The sequence below is a fragment of the Heterodontus francisci genome, unplaced genomic scaffold, assembly GCF_036365525.1.
Source record: "Heterodontus francisci isolate sHetFra1 unplaced genomic scaffold, sHetFra1.hap1 HAP1_SCAFFOLD_772, whole genome shotgun sequence".
NCBI lineage: Eukaryota > Metazoa > Chordata > Chondrichthyes > Heterodontiformes > Heterodontidae > Heterodontus > Heterodontus francisci.
This window is the reverse complement of record NW_027141483.1, coordinates 227,532-244,255: the sequence shown is the minus strand read 5'-3', so window position 1 is coordinate 244,255 and position 16,724 is coordinate 227,532. Positions and strand designations below refer to the sequence as shown.

The following is a 16,724-nucleotide window of genomic DNA, read 5'->3' as shown; positions in this document are numbered from 1 at the left end:
CCTTCTCCCCGTATCCTTCACTCCCGCCGTCTCCCTATGTCCCTCACTCCCACCCTCTCTCCATAACCCATACTCCTACCGTCTCCCCGTATTCCTCACTCCCACCTTCTCCCTCACTCCCACCGTCCCCCTTATCCCTCACTCCCACCATCCCTCCTTATCCCTCACTCCCACTTTCTCCCCATATCCCTCACTCACGCCGTTTCCCCATATCCCTCACTCCCACCGTCTCCCCATATCCCTCACTCCCGCCATCTGCCCATATCCCTCACTCCCGCCATCTTCCCATATCCATCTCCCCCACCTTCTCCCCATATCCATCGCTCCCACCATCTCCTCATATCCCTCACTCCAACCTTCTCCCCATATCCCTCACTCCCACTCTCTCCCCATATCACTCAGTCCCCATCGTCTCTCCATATCCTTCACTCACACCGTCTCCCCATATACCTCACTCTCACTCTCTCCCCATATCCCTCACTCCCACCTTTTCCCCATATCCCTCACTTCCGCCTCCTTCCCACATCCCTCACTCCTGCCTCCTCCCTATATCCCTCATTCCCACTGTCTCCCCGTGTCCCTCACTCCCACCGTCTCCCCCTATCCCTCACTCCCGCCTTCTCCCCGTATCCCTCACTCCCACCGTCTCCCCATATCCCTCACTCCCACCATCTCCCCATATCCCTCACTCCCGCCTTCTCCCCGTACCCCTCACTCCCGCCTTCTCCCTGTACCCCTCACTCCCGCCGTCTCCCCATATCCCTCACTCCCACTCTCTCCCCATATCCCTCACTCCCACTCTCTCCCCATATCCCTCACTCCCACTCTCTCCCCATATCACTCACTCTCACCTTTTCCCCATATCCCTCACTTCCGCCTCCTTCACACATCCCTCACACCCGCCTCCTCCCCATATCCCTTATTCCCACCATCTCTCCATATCCCTCACTCCTGCCTTCTCCCCGTCCCCCTCACTCCCACTCTCTCCCCATATACCTCACTCTCACTCTCTCCCCATATCCCTCACACCCGCCTCCTCCCCATATCCCTTATTCCCACCATCTCCCCGTATTCCTCACTCCCGCCTCCTCCTCCTATCCCTCACTCCCGCCTTCTCCCCGTATCCCTCACTCCCACCGTCTCCCCATATCCCTCACTCCCGCCTTCTCCCCGTATCCCTCACTCCCGCCTTCTCCCCGTATCCCTCACTCCCACCATCTCCCCATATCCCTCACTCCCGCCTTCTCCCCGTACCCCTCACTCCCGCCGTCTCCCCATATCCCTCACTCCCACTCTCTCCCCATATCACTCAGTCCCCATCGTCTCTCCATATCCCTCACTCCCGCCTTCTCCCCGTACCCCTCACTCCCACTCTCTCCCCATATACCTCACTCTCACTCTCTCCCCATATCCCTCACTCTCACCTTTTCCCCATATCCCTCACTTCCGCCTCCTTCACACATCCCTCACACCCGCCTCCTCCCCATATCCCTTATTCCCACCATCTCCCCGTATTCCTCACTCCCGCCTCCTCCCCGTATCCCTCACTTCCGCCTCCTCCCCGTATCCCTCACTCCTGCCGTCTCCCCGGATCCCTCACACCCGCCCTCTCTCCATAACCCTCACTCCTACCGTCTCCCCGTATTTCTCACTCCCACCATCTCCCTCACTCCCACCGTCCCCCCTTATCCCTCACACCCACCATCCCCCCTAATCCCTCACTCCCACCTTCTCCTCGTATCCCTCACTCCCACCATCTCCCCCTTTTCCCACACTCCCACCATCTCCCCATATCCCTCACTCCCACTTTCTCCCCATATCCCTCACTCACGCCGTTTCCCCATATCCCTCACTCCCACCGTCTCCCCATATCCCTCACTCCCGCCATCTGCCCATATCCCTCACTCCCGCCATCTTCCCATATTCCTCACTCCCACCTTCTCCCCATATCCATCTCCCCCACCTTCTCCCCATATCCATCGCTCCCACCATCTCCTCATATCCCTCACTCCCACTCTCTCCCCATATCACTCAGTCCCCATCGTCTCCCCATATCCTTCACTCACACCGTCTCCCCATATACCTCACTCTCACTCTCTCCCCATATCCCTCACTCCCACCTTTTCCCCATATCCCTCACTTCCGCCTCCTTCCCACATCCCTCACTCCTGCCTCCTCCCCATTTCCCTCATTCCCACTGTCTCCCCGTATCCCTCACTCCCGCCGTCTCCCCGTATCCCTCGCTCCCACCGTTTCCCCATATCCCTCACTCCCGCCTTCTCCACGTACCCCTCACTCCCGCCGTCTCCCCATATCCCTCACTCCCGCAGTCTCCCCATATCCCTCACTCCCGCCGTCTCCCCATTTCCCTCACTCCCACCTTCTCCCCGTATCCCTCACTCCCACCTTATCCCCGTATCCTTCACTCCCACCTTCTTCCCGGATCCCTTACATCCCACCTTCTCCCCGTATCCCTCACTCCCGCCGTCTCCTCGTATCCCTCGCTCCCACCATCTCCCCATATCCCTCACTCCTACCGTCTCCCCGTATTCCTCACTCCCACCTTCTCCCTCACTCCCACTGTCCCCCCTTATCCCTCACTCCCACCTCCTCCCCATATCCCTCACTCGCACTCTCTCCCCATATCCCTCACTCCCACTCTCTCCCCATAGCCCTCAGTATCACCACCTCCCCATATCCCTCACTCCCACTCTCTCCCCATATCCCTCACTCCCACTCTCTCCCCATATCACTCAGTCCCCATCGTCTCTCCAAATCCTTCACTCACACCGTCTCCCCATATACCTCACTCTCACTCTCTCCCCATATCTCTCACTCTCACCTTTTCCTCATATCCCTCACTCCCGCCGTCTCCCCGTATCCCTCACTCCCGCCGTCTCTCCATATCCCTCACTTGCACTCTCTCCCCATATCCCTCACTCCCACTCTCTCCCCATATCCCTCAGTATCACCACCTCCCCATATCCCTCACTCCCACTCTCTCCCCATATCCCTCACTCCCACGCCTCCCCATATCCCTCACTCCCACCATCTCCCCATATCCCTCACTCCCACTCTCTCCCCATAGCCCTCACTCCCAATCTCTCCCCATATCACTCAGTCCCCATCGTCTCGCCATTTCCTTCACTCACACCGTCTCCCCATAACCCTCACTCCCGCTGTCTCCCCGATTTCCTCATCCCACCGTCTCATAAAATATCCCTCACTCCCGCCGTCTCCCCGTATTCCTCACTCCCACCTTCTCCCTCACTCCCACCGTCCCCCTTATCCCTCACTCCCACCATCCCTCCTTATCCCTCACTCCCACTTTCTCCCCATATCCCTCACTCACGCCGTTTCCCCATATCCCTCACTCCCACCGTCTCCCCATATCCCTCACTCCCGCCATCTGCCCATATCCCTCACTCCCGCCATCTTCCCATATCCATCTCCCCCACCTTCTCCCCATATCCATCGCTCCCACCATCTCCTCATATCCCTCACTCCAACCTTCTCCCCATATCCCTCACTCCCACTCTCTCCCCATATCACTCAGTCCCCATCGTCTCTCCATATCCTTCACTCACACCGTCTCCCCATGTACCTCACTCTCACTCTCTCCCCATATCCCTCACTCCCACCTTTTCCCCATATCCCTCACTTCCGCCTCCTTCCCACATCCCTCACTCCTGCCTCCTCCCCATTTCCCTCATTCCCACTGTCACCCCGTATCCCTCACTCCCACCGTCTCCCCGTATCCCTCGCTCCCACCGTTTCCCCATATCCCTCATTCCCGCCTTCTTCCCGTATCCCTCACTCCTGCCTTCTTCCCGTATCCCTCACTCCCACCGTCTGCCCATATCCCTCACTCCCGCCTTCTCCCCGTACCCCTCACTCCCGCCGTCTCCCCATATCCCTCACTCCCACCGTCTCCCCATATCCCTCACACCCGCCTTCTCCCCGTACCCCTCACTCCCACCTTCTCCCCGTATCCCTCGCTCCCACCGTTTCCCCATATCCCTCATTCCCGCCTTCTTCCCGTATCCCTCACTCCTGCCTTCTTCCCGTATCCCTCACTCCCACCGTCTGCCCATATCCCTCACTCCCGCCTTCTCCCCGTACCCCTCACTCCCACCGTTTCCCCATATCCCTCACTCCCGCCTTCTCCCCGTACCCCTCACTCCCGCCGTCTCCCCATATCCCTCACTCCCGCAGTCTCCCCATATCCCTCACTCCCGCCGTCTCCCCATTTCCCTCACTCCCACCTTCTCCCCGTATCCCTCACTCCCACCTTATCCCCGTATCCTTCATCCCACCTTCTCCCCGGATCCCTTACATCCCACCTTCTCCCCGTATCCCTCACTCCCGCCGTCTCCTCGTATCCCTCGCTCCCACCATCACCCCATATCCCTCACTCCTACCGTCTCCCCATATTCCTCACTCCCACCTTCTCCCTCACTCCCACTGTCCCCCCTTATCCCTCACTCCCACCTCCTCCCCATATCCCTCACTCGCACTCTCTCCCCATATCCCTCACTCCCACTCTCTCCCCATAGCCCTCAGTATCACCACCTCCCCATATCCCTCACTCCCACTCTCTCCCCATATCCCTCACTCCCACTCTCCCCCCATATCACTCAGTCCCCATCGTCTCCCCATATACCTCACTCTCACCCCATATCCCTCACTCTCACCTTTTCCTCATATCCCTCACTTCCGCCTCCTTCCCACATCCCTCACTCCTGCCTCCTCCCTATATCCCTCATTCCCACTGTCTCCCCGTATCCCTCACTCCTGCCGTCTCCCCGGATACCTCACACCCGCCCTCTCTCCATAACCCTCACTCCTACCGTCTCCCCGTATTCCTCACTCCCACCTTCTCCCTCACTCCCACCGTCCCCCCTTATCCCTCACACCCACCATCCCCCCTAATCCCTCACTCCCACCTTCTCCTCGTATCCCTCACTCCCACCATCTCCCCCTTTTCCCACACTCCCACCATCTCCCCATATCCCTCACTCCCACCTTCTCCCCGTATCCTTCACTCCTGCCGTCTCCCTATGTCCCTCACTCCCACCCTCTCTCCATAACCCATACTCCTACCGTCTCCCCGTATTCCTCACTCCCACCTTCTCCCTCACTCCCACCGTCCCCCTTATCCCTCACTCCCACCATCCCTCCTTATCCCTCACTCCCACTTTCTCCCCATATCCCTCACTCACGCCGTTTTCCCATATCCCTCACTCCCACCGTCTCCCCATATCCCTCACTCCCGCCATCTGCCCATATCCCTCACTCCCGCCATCTTCCCATATTCCTCACTCCCACCTTCTCCCCATATCCATCTCCCCCACCTTCTCCCCATATCCATCGCTCCCACCATCTCCTCATATCCCTCACTCCCACTCTCTCCCCATATCACTCAGTCCCCATCGTCTCTCCATATCCTTCACTCACACCGTCTCCCCATATACCTCACTCTCACTCTCTCCCCATATCCCTCACTCCCACCTTTTCCCCATATCCCTCACTTCCGCCTCCTTCCCACATCCCTCACTCCTGCCTCCTCCCCATTTCCCTCACTCCCGCCGTCTCCCCGTATCCCTCACTCCCGCCGTCTCCCCGTATCCCTCGCTCCCACCGTTTCCCCATATCCCTCACTCCCGCCTTCTCCCCGTACCCCTCACTCCCGCCGTCTCCCCATATCCCTCACTCCCGCAGTCTCCCCATATCCCTCACTCCCGCCGTCTCCCCATTTCCCTCACTCCCACCTTCTCCCCGTATCCCTCACTCCCACCTTATCCCCGTATCCTTCACTCCCACCTTCTTCCCGGATCCCTTACATCCCACCTTCTCCCCGTATCCCTCACTCCCGCCGTCTCCTCGTATCCCTCGCTCCCACCATCTCCCCATATCCCTCACTCCTACCGTCTCCCCATATTCCTCACTCCCACCTTCTCCCTCACTCCCACTGTCCCCCCTTATCCCTCACTCCCACCTCCTCCCCATATCCCTCACTCGCACTCTCTCCCCATATCCCTCACTCCCACTCTCTCCCCATAGCCCTCAGTATCACCACCTCCCCATATCCCTCACTCCCACTCTCTCCCCATATCCCTCACTCCCACTCTCTCCCCATATCACTCAGTCCCCATCGTCTCTCCAAATCCTTCACTCACACCGTCTCCCCGTATCCCTCACTCCCGCCGTCTCCCCATATCCCTCACTTGCACTCTCTCCCCATATCCCTCACTCCCACTCTCTCCCCATATCCCTCAGTATCACCACCTCCCCATATCCCTCACTCTCACCTTTTCCCCATATCCCTCACTTCCGCCTCCTTCACACATCCCTCACACCCGCCTCCTCCCCATATCCCTTATTCCCACCATCTCCCCGTATTCCTCACTCCCGCCTCCTCCCCGTATCCCTCACTTCCGCCTCCTCCCCGTATCCCTCACTCCTGCCGTCTCCCCGGATCCCTCACACCCGCCCTCTCTCCATAACCCTCACTCCTACCGTCTCCCCGTATTCCTCACTCCCACCTTCTCCCTCACTCCCACCGTCCCCCCTTATCCCTCACACCCACCATCCCCCCTAATCCCTCACTCCCACCTTCTCCTCGTATCCCTCACTCCCACCATCTCCCCCTTTTCCCACACTCCCACCATCTCCCCATATCCCTCACTCCCACCTTCTCCCCGTATCCTTCACTCCTGCCGTCTCCCTATGTCCCTCACTCCCACCCTCTCTCCATAACCCATACTCCTACCGTCTCCCCGTATTCCTCACTCCCACCTTCTCCCTCACTCCCACCGTCCCCCTTATCCCTCACTCCCACCATCCCTCCTTATCCCTCACTCCCACTTTCTCCCCATATCCCTCACTCACGCCGTTTCCCCATATCCCTCACTCCCACCGTCTCCCCATATCCCTCACTCCCGCCATCTGCCCATATCCCTCACTCCCGCCATCTTCCCATATTCCTCACTCCCACCTTCTCCCCATATCCATCTCCCCCACCTTCTCCCCATATCCATCGCTCCCACCATCTCCTCATATCCCTCACTCCCACTCTCTCCCCATATCACTCAGTCCCCATCGTCTCTCCATATCCTTCACTCACACCGTCTCCCCATATACCTCACTCTCACTCTCTCCCCATATCCCTCACTCCCACCTTTTCCCCATATCCCTCACTTCCGCCTCCTTCCCACATCCCTCACTCCTGCCTCCTCCCCATTTCCCTCACTCCCGCCGTCTCCCCGTATCCCTCACTCCCGCCGTCTCCCCGTATCCCTCGCTCCCACCGTTTCCCCATATCCCTCACTCCCGCCTTCTCCCCGTACCCCTCACTCCCGCCGTCTCCCCATATCCCTCACTCCCGCAGTCTCCCCATATCCCTCACTCCCGCCGTCTCCCCATTTCCCTCACTCCCACCTTCTCCCCGTATCCCTCACTCCCACCTTATCCCCGTATCCTTCACTCCCACCTTCTTCCCGGATCCCTTACATCCCACCTTCTCCCCGTATCCCTCACTCCCGCCGTCTCCTCGTATCCCTCGCTCCCACCATCTCCCCATATCCCTCACTCCTACCGTCTCCCCGTATTCCTCACTCCCACCTTCTCCCTCACTCCCACTGTCCCCCCTTATCCCTCACTCCCACCTCCTCCCCATATCCCTCACTCGCACTCTCTCCCCATATCCCTCACTCCCACTCTCTCCCCATAGCCCTCAGTATCACCACCTCCCCATATCCCTCACTCCCACTCTCTCCCCATATCCCTCACTCCCACTCTCTCCCCATATCACTCAGTCCCCATCGTCTCTCCAAATCCTTCACTCACACCGTCTCCCCATATACCTCACTCTCACTCTCTCCCCATATCCCTCACTCTCACCTTTTCTTCATATCCCTCACTCCCGCCGTCTCCCCGTATCCCTCACTCCCGCCGTCTCCCCATATCCCTCACTTGCACTTTCTCCCCATATCCCTCACTCCCACTCTCTCCCCATATCCCTCAGTATCACCACCTCCCCATATCCCTCACTCCCACTCTCTCCCCATATCCCTCACTCCCACGCCTCCCCATATCCCTCACTCCCACCATCTCCCCATATCCCTCACTCCCACCGTCTCCCCATATCCCTCACTCCCACGCCTCCCCATATCCCTCACTCCCAATCTCTCCCCATATCACTCAGTCCCCATCGTCTCGCCATTTCCTTCACTCACACCGTCTCCCCATATCCCTCACTCCCACCTCCTCCCCGTCTCCCTCACTCCCGCCGTCTCCCTGTATCCCTCACTCCCACCGTCCCCCCTTATCCCTCACTCCCACCATCCCGCCTTATCCCTCACTCCCGCCGTCTCCCTGTATCCCTCACTCCCACCGTCCCCCCTTATCCCTCACTCCCACCATCCCGCCTGATCCCTCACTCCCGCCGTCTCCCTGTATCCCTCACTCCCACCGTCCCCCCTTATCCCTCACTCCCACCGTCCCCCCTTATCCCTCACTCCCACCATCCCGCCTTATCCCTCACTCCCACCTTCTCCCCATATCCCTCACTCCCACGCCTCCCCATATCCCTCACTCCCACTCTCTCCCCATAGCCCTCACTCCCAATCTCTCCCCATATCACTCAGTCCCCATCGTCTCGCCATTTCCTTCGCTCACACCATCTCCCCATATCCCTCACTCCCACCTCCTCCCCGTATCCCTCACTCCCGCCTCCTCCCCAAATCCCTCTCTCCCACCTTCGCCCGATATCCCTCACTCCCGCCTCCTCCTCCTATCCCTCACTCCCACTCTCTCCCCATATCACTCACTCCCCATCGTCTCTCCATATCCCTCACTCCCACTCTCTCCCCATATCACTCACTCCCCATCGTATCTCCATATCCCTCACTCCCACTCTCTCCCCATATTCCTCACCTCACCCCCCACCGCCCAACCTCCGCACAGGGATTGAATGGTTCCCATTTGCAGGGAAGTGGGCCCCTCATTTCTGTCGGGAGGTTGATAACATTGAGGGCGGCTCCCCTTGAACACGGAGCGTTACGGGGCGGCCTCCGCCGCACAGGGTGACCCGGGAATTTTGCGATCGACGGGAAAAATAAGGCTTCCTCCGGTGGAGTGGGTCAGCCTCCTCCTCTCTGACTCTATAAATGTTCATCAAACTCGAGATCTCGCCCCCCCCCCCCCCACGTGGTCCCAATACACAGTGGGGATACAGGAGTGCCCGCACCTTCCCGTCTCTCTCCGTTTCCTTTCTCTCTCTCTCTGTCTCCCTCTGTATAATAGTCACACAGACGCTCCTCACAACGTTACAATAAAGTTCTGTTGCAGTCAACACACATGGTTTTTGTTTTTATTTGTCACTCCCCACCTTCTCCCCCATCCCTGACTCTCACCTTCTCCCCGTATCCCTCACTCCTGCCGTCTCCCCGTACCCCTCACTCCCGCCCTCTCTCCATAACCCTCACTCCTACCGTCCCCCCGTATCCCTCACTCCCACCTTCTCCCCAAATCCCTTACTCCCGCCGTCTCCCCGTATCCCTCACTCCTGCCCTCTCCACATAACCCTCACTCCAATCATCTCCCCGTATTCCTTACTCCCACCTTCTCCCCATATCCCTCACTCCCGCCATCTCCCCATATTCCTCACTCCCACCCTCTCGCCATATCCATCGCTCCCACCTTCTCCCTGTATCCATCGCCCCCACCTTCTCCCCATATCCCTCACGCCCACCTTCTCCTCGTATCCGTCACTCCCACCGTCTCCCCGTATTCCTCACTCCCACCGTCTCCCTCACTCCCGCCGTCTCCCTATATTCCTCCCTCCACTGTCTCCCCATATTCCACCCTCGGCTGTCTCCCCATATCCCTCACATGCCGTCTCCCCATATCCCTCACTCCGCCGTCTCCCCACATCCCTCACTCCCCACCTTCTCCCCCATCCCTCACTCTCACCTTCACCCCATATCCTTCACTCCCGCTGTCTCCCCATATCCCTCACTCCCACCATCTCACCGTATCCCTCACTCCCACCTTCTCCCCCATCCCTCACTCCCACCTTCTCCCCACATCCCTCACTCCCCACCTTCTCCCCATCCCTCACTCTCACCTTCTCCCCATATCACTCACTCCCGCTATCACTCCCGCCGTCTCCCCATATCCCTCACTCCCACTCTCTCCCCATATCACTCAGTCCCCATCGTCTCCCCATATCCCTCACTCTCACCCCATATCCCTCACTCTCACCATTTCCTCATATCCCTCACTTCCGCCTCCTTCCCACATCCTTCACTCCTGCCTTCTCCCCATATCCCTCATTCCCACTGTCTCCCCGTGTCCCTCACTCCCGCCGTCTCCCCGTATCCCTCACTCCCACCGTCTCCCCATATCCCTCATTCCCACAGTCTCCCCCTATCCCTCACTCCCGCCTTCTCCCCGTATCCCTCACTCCCACCGTCTCCCCCTATCCCTCACTCCCGCCTTCTCCCCGTATCCCTCACTCCCACCGTCTCCCCATATCCCTCACTCCCGCCTTCTCCCCGTATCCCTCACTCCCGCCTTCTCCCCGTATCCCTCACTCCCACCATCTCCCCATATCCCTCACTCCCGCCTTCTCCCCGTACCCCTCACTCCCGCCGTCTCCCCATATCCCTCACTCCCACTCTCTCCCCATATCACTCAGTCCCCATCGTCTCTCCATATCCCTCACTCCCGCCTTCTCCCCGTACCCCTCACTCCCACTCTCTCCCCATATACCTCACTCTCACTCTCTCCCCATATCCCTCACTCTCACCTTTTCCCCATATCCCTCACTTCCGCCTCCTTCACACATCCCTCACACCCGCCTCCTCCCCATATCCCTTATTCCCAACATCTCCCCGTATTCCTCACTCCCGCCTTCTCCCCGTATCCCTCACTCCCACCGTCTCCCCCTATCCCTCACTCCCGCCTTCTCCCCGTATCCCTCACTCCCACCGTCTCCCCATATCCCTCACTCCCGCCTTCTCCCCGTATCCCTCACTCCCGCCTTCTCCCCGTATCCCTCACTCCCACCATCTCCCCATATCCCTCACTCCCGCCTTCTCCCCGTACCCCTCACTCCCGCCGTCTCCCCATATCCCTCACTCCCACTCTCTCCCCATATCACTCAGTCCCCATCGTCTCTCCATATCCCTCACTCCCGCCTTCTCCCCGTACCCCTCACTCCCACTCTCTCCCCATATACCTCACTCTCACTCTCTCCCCATATCCCTCACTCTCACCTTTTCCCCATATCCCTCACTTCCGCCTCCTTCACACATCCCTCACACCCGCCTCCTCCCCATATCCCTTATTCCCAACATCTCCCCGTATTCCTCACTCCCACCTCCTCCCTGTATCCCTCACTTCCGCCTCCTCCCCGTATCCCTCACTCCTGCCGTATCCCCGTATCCCTCACACCCGCCCTCTCTCCATAACCCTCACTCCTACCGTCTCCCCGTATTCCTCACTCCCACCTTCTCCCTCACACCCACCATCCCCCCTAATCCCTCACTCCCACCTTCCCCCTTATCCCTCACTCCCACCTCATCCCCATATCCCTCACTCGCACTCTCTCCCCATATCCCTCACTCCCACTCTCTCCCCATATCACTCAGTCCCCATTGTCTCTCCATATCCTTCACTCACACCGTGTCCCCATATACCTCACTCCCACCTTCTCCCCATATTCCTCACTCCCGCCGTCTCCCCGTATCCCTCACTCCCGCCGTCTCCCCGTATCCCTCACTCCCGCCGTCTCCCCGTATCCCTCACTCCCGCCGTCTCCCCGTATCCCTCACTCCCGCCGTCTCCCCATATCCCTCACTCCCGCAGTCTCCCCGTTTCCCTCACTCCCGCCGTCTCCCTGTATCCCTCACTCCCAGCTTCTCCCCATATCCCTCACTTCCGCTGTCTGCCCGTATCCCTCACTCCCACTTTCTCCCCATATCCCTCACTCCCGCCGTCTCCACATATCCCTCACTCCTGCAGTCTCCCCGTATTCCTCAATACGAACTTCTCTCTCACTCCCACCGTCCCCCCTTATCCCTCACTCCCCACCATCTCCCCATAACCCTCACTCCCGCTGTCTCCCCGATTTCCTCATCCCACCGTCTCATAAAATATCCCTCACTCCCGCCGTCTCCCCGTATCCCTCACTCCCGCCGTCTCCCCGTATCCCTCACTCCCGCCGTCTCCCCGTATCCCTCACTCCCATCGTCTCCCCGTATCCCTCACTCCCGCCGTCTCCCCGTATCCCTCACTCCCGCCGTCTCCCCGTATCCCTCACTCCCACCGTCTCCCCATATCCCTCACTCCCGCCGTCTCCCCGTATCCCTCACTCCCGCCTTCTCCCCGAATCCCTCACTCCCACCGACTCCCCATATCCCTCACTCCCGCCGTCTCCCCATATCCCTCACTCCCACCTTCTCCCCGTAACCCTCACTCCCACCTTATACCCGTATCCTTCACTCCCACCTTCTCTCCGTATCCCTCACTCCCACCTTCTCCTCGTATCCCTCACTCCCACCATCTCCCCCTTTTCCCACACTCCCACCATCTCCCCATATCCCTCACTCCCACCTTCTCCCCGTATCCTTCACTCCCGCCGTCTCCCTATGTCCCTCACTCCCACCCTCTCTCCATAACCCATACTCCTACCGTCTCCCCGTATTCCTCACTCCCACCTTCTCCCTCACTCCCACCGTCCCCCTTATCCCTCACTCCCACCATCCCTCCTTATCCCTCACTCCCACTTTCTCCCCATATCCCTCACTCACGCCGTTTCCCCATATCCCTCACTCCCACTGTCTCCCCATATCCCTCACTCCCGCCATCTGCCCATATCCCTCACTCCCGCCATCTTCCCATATTCCTCACTCCCACCTTCTCCCCATATCCATCTCCCCCACCTTCTCCCCATATCCATCGCTCCCACCATCTCCTCATATCCCTCACTCCAACCTTCTCCCCATATCCCTCACTCCCACTCTCTCCCCATATCACTCAGTCCCCATCGTCTCTCCATATCCTTCACTCACACCGTCTCCCCACATACCTCACTCTCTCCCCATATCCCTCACTCCCACCTTTTCCCCATATCCCTCACTTCCGCCTCCTTCCACATCCCTCACTCCTGCCTCCTCCCCATTTCCCTCACTCCCGCCGTCTCCCCGTATCCCTCACTCCCGCCGTCTCCCCGTATCCCTCACTCCCACCGTTTCCCCATATCCCTCATTCCCACCGTCTCCCCGTATCCCTCACTCCCGCCTTCTTCCCGTATCCCTCACTCCCACCGTCTGCCCATATCCCTCACTCCCGCCTTCTCCCCGTACCCCTCACTCCCGCCGTCTCCCCGTACCCCTCACTCCCGCCGTCTCCCCATATCCCTCACTCCCGCCGTCTCCCCATATCCCTCACTCCCGCCGTCTCCCCATTTCCCTCACTCCCACCTTCTCCCCGTATCCCTCACTCCCACCTTATCCCCGTATCCTTCACTCCCACCTTCTCCCCGGATCCCTTACATCCCACCTTCTCCCCGTATCCCTCACTCCCGCCGTCTCCTCGTATCCCTCGCTCCCACCATCTCCCCATATCCCTCACTCCTACCGTCTCCCCGTATTCCTCACTCCCACCTTCTCCCTCACTCCCACTGTCCCCATCTTATCCCTCACTCCCACCTCCTCCCCATATCCCTCACTCGCACTCTCTCCCCATATCCCTCACTCCCACTCTCTCCCCATAGCCCTCAGTATCACCACCTCCCCATATCCCTCACTCCCACTCTCTCCCCATATCCTTCACTCCCACTCTCTCCCCATATCACTCAGTCCCCATCGTCTCTCCAAATCCTTCACTCATACCGTCTCCCCATATACCTCACTCTCACTCTCTCCCCATATCCCTCACTCTCATCTTTTCCTCATATCCCTCACTCCCGCCGTCTCCCCGTATCCCTCACTCCCGCCGTCTCCCCATATCCCTCACTGCCGCAGTCTCCCCGTCTCCCTCAGTCCTGCCGTCTCGCTGTATCCCTCACTCCCAACTTCTCCTCATATTCCTCACTTCCGCTGTCTGCCCGTATCCCTCACTCCCACTTTCTCCCCGTATTCCTCAATACGAACTTCTCCCTCACTCCCACCGTCCCCCCTTATCCCTCACTCCCACCTTCTTCCCATATCCCTCACGCCCACCGTCTCCCCGTATCCCTCACTCCCACCTCCTCCCCATATCCCTCACTCCTGCCATCTCCCCATATCCCTCACTCCCACTCTCTCCCCATATCCCTCACTCCCACTGTCTTCCCATATACCTCACTCCCACCTTCTCCCCGGATCCCTTACATCCCACCTTCTCCCCGTATCCCTCACTCCCGCCGTCTCCTCGTATCCCTCGCTCCCACCATCTCCCCATATCCCTCACTCCTACCGTCTCCCCGTATTCCTCACTCCCACCTTCTCCCTCACTCCCACTGTCCCCATCTTATCCCTCACTCCCACCTCCTCCCCATATCCCTCACTCGCACTCTCTCCCCATATCCCTCACTCCCACTCTCTCCCCATAGCCCTCAGTATCACCACCTCACCATATCCCTCACTCCCACTCTCTCCCCATATCCTTCACTCCCACTCTCTCCCCATATCACTCAGTCCCCATCGTCTCTCCAAATCCTTCACTCACACCGTCTCCCCATATACCTCACTCTCACTCTCTCCCCATATCCCTCACTCTCATCTTTTCCTCATATCCCTCACTCCCGCCGTCTCCCCGTATCCCTCACTCCCGCCGTCTCCCCATATCCCTCACTGCCGCAGTCTCCCCGTCTCCCTCAGTCCTGCCGTCTCGCTGTATCCCTCACTCCCAACTTCTCCTCATATTCCTCACTTCCGCTGTCTGCCCGTATCCCTCACTCCCACTTTCTCCCCGTATTCCTCAATACGAACTTCTCCCTCACTCCCACCTTCTTCCCATATCCCTCACGCCCACCGTCTCCCCGTATCCCTCACTCCCACCTCCTCCCCATATCCCTCACTCCTGCCATCTCCCCATATCCCTCACTCCCACTCTCTCCCCATATCCCTCACTCCCACTGTCTTCCCATATACCTCACTCCCGCCGTCTCCCCGTATCCCTCACTCCCGCCGTCTCCCCGTATCCCTCACTCCCGCCTTCTCCCCGAATCCCTCACTCCCACCATCTCCCCATATCCCTCACTCCCGCCATCTCCCCATATCCCTCACTCCCGCCATCTCCCCGTATCCCTCACTCCCGCCGTCTCCCCATATCCCTCACTCCCACCATCTCCCCATATCCCTCACTCCCACCATCTCACCGTATCCCACACTCCCACCTTCTCTCCTTATCCCTCACTCCTGCCGTCTCCCCGTATTCCTCACTCCCACCTTCTCCCTCACTCCCACTGTCCCCCTTTATCCCTCACTCCCACCATCCCCCCTTATCCCTCACCCCCACCTCCTCCCAATATCCCTCACTCGCACTCTCTCCCCATATCCCTCACTCCCACTCTCTCCCCATATCCCTCAGTATCACCACCTCCCCATATCCCTCACTCCCACTCTCTCCCCATATCCCTCACTCCCACTCTCTCCCCATATCACTCAGTCCCCATCGCCTCTCCATATCCTTTACTCACACCGTCTCCCCATATACCTCTCTCCTACCTTCTCCCCGTCTCCCTCACTCCCGCCGTCTCCCTGTATCCCTCACTCCCACCATCCCGCCTTATCCCTCACTCCCACCTTCTCCCCATATCCCTCACTCGCACCGTCTCCCCATATCCCTCACTCCCACCGTCTCCCCATATCCCTCACTCCCACGCCTCCCCATATCCCTCACTCCCACTCTCTCCCCACAGCCCTCACTCCCAATCTCTCCCCATATCACTCAGTCCCCATCGTCTCGCCATTTCCTTCACTCACACCGTCTCCCCATATCCCTCACTCCCACCTCCTCCCCATATCCCTCATTCCCACCATCTCCCCGTATTCCTCACTCCCGCCTCCTCCCCGTATCCCTCACTCCCACTCTCTCCCCATATCCCTCACTCCCACTCTCTCCCCATATCACTCACTCCCCATCGTCTCTCCATATCCCTCACTCCCACTCTCTCCCCATATCACTCACTCCCCATCATCTCTCCATATCCCTCACTCCCATTCTCTCCCCATATCACTCACTTCCCATCGTCTCTCCATATCCCTCACTCCCACTCTCTCCCCATATCACTCACTCCCCATCGTATCTCCATATCCTTCTCTCCCACTCTCTCCCCATATTCCTCACCTCACCCCCCACCGCCCAACCTCCGCACAGGGATTGAATGGTTCCCATTTGCAGGGAAGTGGGCCCCTCATTTCTGTCGGGAGGTTGATAACATTGAGGGCGGCTCCCCTTGAACACGGAGCGTTACGGGGCGGCCTCCGCCGCACGGGGTGACCCGGGAATTTTGCGATCGACGGGAAAAATAAGGCTTCCTCCGGTGGAGTGGGTCAGCCTCCTCCTCTCTGACTCTATAAATGTTCATCAAACTCGAGATCTCGCCCTCCCCCCCCCCACGTGGTCCCAATACACAGTGGGGATACAGGAGTGCCCGCACCTTCCCGTCTCTCTCCGTTTCCTTTCTCTCTCTCTCTGTCTCCCTCTGTATAATAGTCACACAGACGCTC

The 16,724-nt window shown here is 59.1% G+C and overlaps 1 protein-coding gene across 1 annotated transcript in view; it reads left to right on the top strand.

The window, feature by feature from the left end:
* LOC137363818 (uncharacterized) overlaps positions 1 to 16,724 on the top strand; it is a 25,124-nt gene extending 8,400 nt beyond the window's left edge. The window contains exon 2 of the mRNA XM_068027377.1: positions 15,243 to 16,724. Within this exon, the coding sequence (XP_067883478.1) occupies positions 15,243 to 16,494 (1,252 nt within the window). The 3' untranslated portion in view covers positions 16,495 to 16,724. The remainder of the gene's footprint in view (positions 1 to 15,242) is intronic.